The 7,381-nt window shown below is 41.3% G+C and overlaps 3 protein-coding genes across 3 annotated transcripts; all 3 read right to left on the bottom strand.

Moving 5' to 3' along the window:
• Positions 1 to 259: 259 nt before the first annotated feature.
• Positions 260 to 1,554, bottom strand: LOC116209543 (15.7 kDa heat shock protein, peroxisomal). Its single transcript, XM_031543201.1, has 2 exons — positions 1,079 to 1,554; positions 260 to 923 (listed from the first exon to the last, which is right to left on the bottom strand). The coding sequence occupies exons 1-2, from the start codon at positions 1,224 to 1,226 to the stop codon at positions 604 to 606; spliced, it is 468 nt and encodes a 155-aa protein (XP_031399061.1). The 5' UTR covers positions 1,227 to 1,554; the 3' UTR covers positions 260 to 603.
• A 653-nt stretch (positions 1,555 to 2,207) lies between these two features.
• LOC116209542 (plasmodesmata-located protein 7) lies at positions 2,208 to 4,576 on the bottom strand. The gene is made up of 3 exons (XM_031543200.1): positions 3,353 to 4,576; positions 2,991 to 3,104; positions 2,208 to 2,616 (listed from the first exon to the last, which is right to left on the bottom strand). The coding sequence occupies exons 1-3, from the start codon at positions 4,074 to 4,076 to the stop codon at positions 2,609 to 2,611; spliced, it is 846 nt and encodes a 281-aa protein (XP_031399060.1). The 5' UTR covers positions 4,077 to 4,576; the 3' UTR covers positions 2,208 to 2,608.
• Positions 4,577 to 5,545: 969 nt separating this feature from the next.
• On the bottom strand, positions 5,546 to 6,694 carry LOC116207771 (nudix hydrolase 18, mitochondrial-like). The gene is made up of 4 exons (XM_031540863.1): positions 6,679 to 6,694; positions 6,420 to 6,493; positions 6,018 to 6,146; positions 5,546 to 5,917 (listed from the first exon to the last, which is right to left on the bottom strand). Exons 1-4 carry the CDS (start codon positions 6,692 to 6,694, stop codon positions 5,810 to 5,812), a joined length of 327 nt encoding a protein of 108 aa, XP_031396723.1. The 3' UTR covers positions 5,546 to 5,809.
• Positions 6,695 to 7,381: the final 687 nt, after the last annotated feature.

Genomic DNA, 7,381 nt, shown 5'->3' with positions numbered 1-7,381 from the left:
AGAACGATGAATGAAACAGTCTCTGGGACTGCCACTGGCAAGGCCTGGGCTACTGAAGCTTATTATCTGAATTAGATGAGAAGGGATCAGACCCTCCGCTGACTGATCAGACGTAAGCCAACTGGCTCCCTCCCCATAGATGTCTCTGTATCATTTAGAAATTCTTAAATCTTCTTCAACAATGCCAATGGAAGAATTATACCCATCTTCATTCACCTGCAATCGTAAGTTTTGAATACACAAACAGAGTCGTACGAGATGAAGGAAGGATTCTTATTGATTACTCCATAATACCAATACATATATAGTCTTTATATTATAGGTACATTATTTTTTGGATAAACATCGTTCTTCATTAATCAAGCAAATGTTCAGAGTAAATACAACACTCACACAGAGACTATGCAACAATAGGCACATTATTAGTATGGTTATTTGCAAACATATGATGATATGCTGGTCCCAGAAGACACGACACGACACCACACCACACCACACCACACTCCACCCATCAAGAGCCAACTACATCAAACACCATCTGAACTGAACTGGAACTGGAACTGATCAAAAGAGACTCATATGATATGATATGAAGAGCCTAGACTAGAGCTTGCTAGTGACGTTGATGCTGCGCACCCTAGAAGGCTTGGGGGAAGCATCCTTGGGGACAACAATGGTCAGGACCCCATTCTCCACCTGGGCCTTGATCTGGTCCACCTTCACGTTGTCCGGCAACTCAACCGCCCGAGAGAAGTCTCCCCTTCCTGTTCCTGTTCCTGTTCCTGGAGATCCTCTCTCGGCTACGTGCCAAATGGTGTCCTTGGCTGCTTCCCCATATTCTTCCTTGCTGCTGCTGCCTTCTCCTCGAATGTGCAGTATGTTCCCACCTTCAACCTGCACCTTTATTTGCTCTCTGCTAAGGCCTACAAAAATTTTATTTATTCCACACACACACATAATTAAAACTGCTCGCTGAATGAATGAATGAATGAAATCATTCTGGAAACTCAACAAATTAAAGGAACTATTTAACTTTTTAGCAAAACAAAGCTAAGCTAAGGTAAGGTAGCCTAGCTACCTGGGACGTTGACCTTGAAAATGTGGGTATTGGGGGATTCGAGCCAATCCATAAGAGCTGTTGCTGATCCTCCAGACCAGTCCCGGAACACCAACGGGGGGCTCCATAACAGCCGCCTGAATGGGCTCCCAAACATGCCTTCCGCCATATCCCCTTATGATCTCAATTCTATCACTGTCTGTCCACTTCACTAATTATCTTGATGGAATTGGATTCTTGGAAACGAGTGCTGGCTGGGAGATGTGTTACGGTTTGTGTATATATATTATATATGTATATATAGATATACAGAAGAGATGGGCTTAGGTGCTCCGCCAGCGGCTGGAATTTGGATGAGGAAGGGAGTTTTCTGCAGAGCTCTTGGAACGGTCTCGTCTTGTCTTGGTCTGACGGAGTTTGTTCTATTCTAGGACTTATAAAAAACTAGGATGGATCGACAAGACTCCAGAAGGTTCTCTCTACCTCTCTGTGTCTGTCTCCTGTAAACTAGTAAACTTTGTTATTGGGCTACCTCCTCCTCCTCCTCCTCATCATCATCATCATTATCAACTATCATACCAGGGAAGGGAAGGGAAGACACGGACAATAACAACATGGACCCCCACGCCCCGGTCCCGCACTCTATCATTCACTTCCAGAGCCCAGGCTAGAGAGAAAGAAGCATATATGCATGGTGTCGGCCCAGCCCGATTCTAATAAACCCTATGTACGTACTTATTAATTTTATTATTTCAGTTACAATTCTTTTATTATTATTATTATTATTATTTTACTTTTATGGAAAAATAAGAAAAATAAAAAAGGAAGGTAAAAAAACTCACTCTAAATTAACTGTTTAATAAATAATCATAATACCATATACACAAAATCATACACTTCAAAATGTTTCTGCTCTATATTAGTAATGTGATATGCTTCGCATATACGCCTTGCTATGCACATGTTAGTCTCTAGTATATTGTAAGAAAATATTAATTTGTGAGATGCGATGAGCTCTCAAATCCATTGAGATTTTCAGCGGTTTTTGCAGTGCAGCAGCCGACCCAGCCTCATTGCATGATAACAACCACATATAAATGGGAGGATGGCTAAGTTTCTACCGAAAGTACCATGTTAGATGGAGATTGGATGCAGTTCAATAATCTTCTTCAGAAGAAGAAGCAAAGCACTCTTATGTTTAGTACTTAGTACTGTAGGTGCAGGGGGATGAACATTCAAAGTTCAAAATAACAGTACAAACAATTGGCAAAAATCACAGGCCTTTAGAGGAACAAGGGGAAAAGACCACAAAAAAAAAAAAAAAAGAATGAATCTCTCTCTCTCTCTGTTTTTTTTTTTTTTTTTTTTGTACATGGACTGCATATGTGCAACTTTTTCTCTTTCCTTTCCTTTCCTTCTCATTTGGGAGGAGTGAGGGTTGTTTTGTTTATGGGTTGTGGGGTGGAGGGTGTTAAAAGTACGACATGAAGGATAATGGACTGAACTGCTGAAACCATCGGCATCTCAGTCCGCCGCCGGGAGACACTTTCTTCATTTCCCTGCAACATGAAAATTACCATCAGATTGGATGAGCAGACAAAGTGTCATTAATCAATCAAATTTAATACCTGTCAGCATAGCATAGCATAGCGGCATTTTGATCGGAAATTTAATTAAATGACTGAAAATGCTGTTGAATTCCACGCAACAATTAATTCTTTTCTAGTATATTTGCAGCAAAAAAACTAAGCGAACTTCATGCACCAAGCCAAATACTTGACAAATTCTACCAATTTTTAGGAGTTAATTATCTGTTAAGATTATGAAAACTAAATGTCGTAATTATTAATTAATTGATATATACCACAATAAACCAGATATAAAAATTAGAGCAAGCTAGTAGCAAGGTGAGTGAAGGGGACTATATATTTACCGCCTCCGCCGATGATTTTCCTTATGAAGATGAGGAAAATAATGAGCAGAGCAACTGCCCCGAGCAACCCCACAATGATTGCGAATGTCTTCACACCCTTATCGTTGGGTTTTCCTGAAACATCCAAACTCAAATATCAAGTTCCTTTAACAGATGAAATTAAAACATCAGGTAAAAAAACTCCCAGCCGCTGCCTGCAGCTTCGCCATGGCAGATTTCAATAACAATATTGTACTGATTCTGCAGAAGCACTAGCTGGATATACCCCTCTTTATATTTACAACAATATGATTGCGCTATTCAGAAGCTATAGTCCCCGTTCTATTGATCAGTTCAAGTTCCCAAGGGTCGGGTTGGCTTACCGCTGCTGCTGCTGCTAGAGTACGCCTGGGCCCCTATGGTTGTGTACCTCGCGTAGCATTTTGCCAGGAACATATCACCATAAACCGCCGTTCCACAGTCGCTCTTCAGCCTTCTAATCGCCTCGGACACACAGTCCTGGCACTGGCCCATGCTCAAATCCCCAACACACTGAGTGATGCCCTGAACTTTCCCAGACCCACCCACCCGGTAAGGCCCACCACCACTAGCCAGGCTCCCCAACACTGCATCCCTCAGTCCCATGGACTCGGTATCATACCCGACCGAAGGCCCACACTTCTTCAGCACCACTGTCTTGTCCTCAACTCCAAGAAAGCTAGCATTGTCATACTTCACGAAACAACCTTGTAGCTGCAATGAGCCGCCACATGTTTGGGAGCACAATGTGCCCAACTGCGTTACAGCACGTGCAACACACTGAGCACAGTCGGGCATGGATAGGTCTCCTTGACACTGGTACAGGCCATAGACTACGTACTGGGGGCTTGAGCCCATGACGGTGTACCTATTGTAGGACGAGTAGGTGGCTGAATTGACCAGGGAGGTGAGGAGGGAGTCGACATTCGACTCATAGGGCGAGTTGGGAGTGTATTTTTGCTGAGTGCAACCACCAAACACGAACGAGTCTGGGGAGCAATGTGAAGAAATGAAGGAACAGAGAAAGGATAGGATCAGGAATGAGAGATTTCTGCATCTTCTAGCCATTTCTTTTTTTTTCTCTTCCAGTGACACTGCTGGGCTGGGGAGAGCTTTGTGTGCAGGGCAAATGTTTGAGAGTGAGTTCTTCAGTCTGCTAGAGAACCAAATGCAGAGCCCAAACTGTCTATCATCACATTACCGGGAGACATATATATACACAATTATACACTTCTTGTGCCAAGTAACTGCTTTGAATTAAGGTAAATTAGGCCTTTCCGGGCTCCCCCCACTTTTCCTTGTGCCTTTTTTTTTTTTTTTTTGTTGAAAAAGTAGGTATCTGAGAAAGATGCATAATTGGATCCTTCTTTTTCCGCTACCTGCCTCGTATCAATTAAAGGGATAGCATTTTCTTTTACTTAATCACAAAGGAAGTTAGTTGTTAAAATGCTCTTATTTCTTTCGTGGAATGGGGGCAGAGGCTACAAACAAGAGGCCGGCCGGGATGATGAATTGTGGTAGACAAAGACCCTCCTCCCACTCAGCCCATTCCCAAGCCGCAAAGCCAAGCGGTTTGTTTGTCGGTCTTGGGATGCAAAAAAAATTGTCTTGTGATTGATCAATCATCAGTGCTCCAGCTGAAAGCTGCTTCATTTTCAGTGTTATTTCGATTTTGATTGGGAAACAAAGGGTCTTTTGTTCACATGTACAAAACCAAATCAGACTTAGAGTTGCAAAAGCAAGTTCATTCCAGAGCAATCTTAATAAGATGGATGTTTTACTGGGGAAACTTTTTTTTCCCATAAACATATATATAATGCACCTTCTTTATGGAGTGAAGACACACAATCCACTGTATCCATCGCACTACAGCAACATGGAGCTTCCTTTTCTGCCCCCTTTTTTTTTTAGTGCAGATCAGATTGGTATTATTTGATTTTATTATTCTCTCTCTCTTTTCAGTTGTAAAGCAGTCCTTGAATCATCCAGAGATGGCATGTCTCTACTATATTTTTCCCATTCTTACTGTTTTCTCCTAATAACACCGTTGTGGCTATTCCTATTGAATTAAGATAAGACGTGCAATGCTTCATTTTTTAATATCAAAAAGCATAACTATCCAGAAGGGTCCAACTCATACGATGACATACGGACACTCAAGACAAACAGACCGACGAACAAGCCAATACCAGAAATTAATGCTGGTACGTACCTCTCAAACTAGTAATCCCCCTGCCGCAGGAAATGCTGCTACAGGTGCTTAAAAAGGTGGAAGATCTCTTTAGCAAATGAAACGAAGCCTTTTCCCCCAGATAGATGAATTAGTGTTGCAATTCCCTTGATCATTTCTGCGTAACTCTGATAAAATCTTTCCTCCTTTTCTTTTCTCCCTACTATATATACATATATACATACATACATACATATATATATATATATTAGTCGACGAAACTTACGTCAGCTCATAGCTCAATCCAGCAGTGTGTAGAATTGGTCTTATTTTTTCAGATGTATTCTGGCTAGATTTCAACCAACATTAACTACTAACTAATGTTCGTACCAAGGATCATCGATATGTCACCGCTAATCAATAATGATTTCCAGGCATGAATGGAGACAGTATCTAGGAAACAATAACTTATAGAATGGAAAGCAACCAAGTTTTCTCTTCGTCATTTCTTTATCAGAAATCCCCGGATTGTACAATTATATATTTTCAACAAGTCGGTCTCCATCTGAATCTATAATTACTAAGTAGGCACCAACCAGCATTTAATTAGCAAGATCAAATTATTTACTGCTTATTCCTGGTTATTGTGCTTCTCGCATGTGAGGCGGCTCACTAATATGTCCAGGGCTTCTTTCATCCACCAGTACTGACACACTTCTCTAGCTTCCTCTGGAGTCATCTGCCCAAAATGTTAGCATTAGTAATAATAATAATAATGAAGAAGAAGAAGAAGGAGAAGCAGAAGGAGAAGGAGAAGGAGAAGGACAAAGCTGGCATACCCAAACTCTTTGGCGCAGGTTCTTCTCTGGCCATGTATCTAACTGCTCACTGACGAGCAATGGGAACATGTACCTTTCGTAGATTGCATCTTGGCTATTGCTTCTGAAACACCAATTGCCTAATTGCCTCTGCAAAGTTTCATATAGCTAGGTTGATCACTTATTTAATTTGTCAAATGAAAAGGAATCAATTACAGCTACGTACTACTCGAGCATAGGCATAGCACTGTACAAATTAAATGCTGATCAGAGACAGAAATAGAATCAAATTAGAATGGTTTACCCATCTGCTTGAAGCTTGAATTAATGCTTCTTGTTGTTGAACTAGCTAGTACACGCACTTTTATCTTCAGATACAAAGCTTTAATTTTAGAAGAAGAATATATTATACATGAAACCAACCTCAATGGTTCCTAAAACACCAGCTTCCCCGACTGTCTCCTGCTGAGCTGCCTGTTTGATTATTCCCAACCTCCCTAAGAATTTAAACACAACCGAAACTAAGCATACTAGACCATATACTATATATATATTTATATAAACAGACAGCCAAGAATAAGACGTGGGTATATATATATATATATATAAAATACCTTGGTAAACAACACCCTTTGCCTCAAGGCTAGATAAACCTCATGTAAAACTCCTTAAGCCTAGATACCTCCATCATCAACCATTCATGCATCACATTCCTAGTAGTCGTGCATCTTATTTTTGGCGAGGTCTTTGCATGGTTAAAGACATAATTCAGAAAGGGGCTTGTTGTCGTGTGGCGAACAGAGCCTCCATTGACATGTGGACTGATCCTTGGGTTTCTAATGGTGGCAACTTCAAGCCAACTCCTAAATCAGGAGCTGATACAAACTCATTTAGATGGGTGTGGGAGCTGTTAGACGAGGACACCCACTGGTGGAATATTCCAAGACTCTATGCCCTCTTTGATGACCAGACAGTGAGCCATATCCTGAGCATCCGGATAGCCAATAATTAGACCTTTGATCAGCTATATTGGGCTGTCCATGCTAATGGGGAATTCACCACCAAATCGGCATACTTGGTGGACCATAAAGGACGCGAGGATAGCTGCCCCTACTCTCCCTCAGATTGGAAACGACTTTGGAGAGCCTAGATACATGACTGTCATAAACTTCTCTTATGGAAGCTAGTGTGGAACTCTTTGCCCACTTCATTTGTTCTCAGCTCTCGTTTCAGTTGCAAGAAACCCTGTATTTCTTCTGTCAAGACAAAGAAGAATCTTTGGCTCACTTACTTTTGCATTGCCCTTTCTCATCTTTAGTTTGGGCAAACCTCGGATGGCCAATTTGAACTCATGGCATGTCGGATATCTTGATCTCGAATTGGGT

Source organism: Punica granatum, chromosome 5, assembly GCF_007655135.1.
Source record: "Punica granatum isolate Tunisia-2019 chromosome 5, ASM765513v2, whole genome shotgun sequence".
Taxonomy (NCBI): domain Eukaryota; kingdom Viridiplantae; phylum Streptophyta; class Magnoliopsida; order Myrtales; family Lythraceae; genus Punica; species Punica granatum.
This window is presented reverse-complemented; position numbering and strand designations above follow the sequence as displayed.

Bases quoted from the DNA above. Each gene is read 5' to 3' on its own strand.
- LOC116209543 (XM_031543201.1), bottom strand. From the start codon at position 1,226: ATGGCGGAAGGCATGTTTGGGAGCCCATTCAGGCGGCTGTTATGGAGC. The intron at 924-1,078 runs GTAGCTAGGCTA...AAATTTTTGTAG, and splicing joins TTTCAAGGTCAACGTCCCAG to GCCTTAGCAGAGAGCAAATA.
- LOC116209542 (XM_031543200.1), bottom strand. From the start codon at position 4,076: ATGGCTAGAAGATGCAGAAATCTCTCATTCCTGATCCTATCCTTTCTC. The intron at 3,105-3,352 runs GTAAGCCAACCC...TGGATGTTTCAG, and splicing joins CTCTAGCAGCAGCAGCAGCG to GAAAACCCAACGATAAGGGT.
- LOC116207771 (XM_031540863.1), bottom strand. The intron at 6,147-6,419 runs GTTGGTTTCATG...GAAACTTTGCAG, and splicing joins GTGTTTTAGGAACCATTGAG to AGGCAATTAGGCAATTGGTG. The intron at 5,918-6,017 runs GTATGCCAGCTT...CATTTTGGGCAG, and splicing joins ACCTGCGCCAAAGAGTTTGG to ATGACTCCAGAGGAAGCTAG.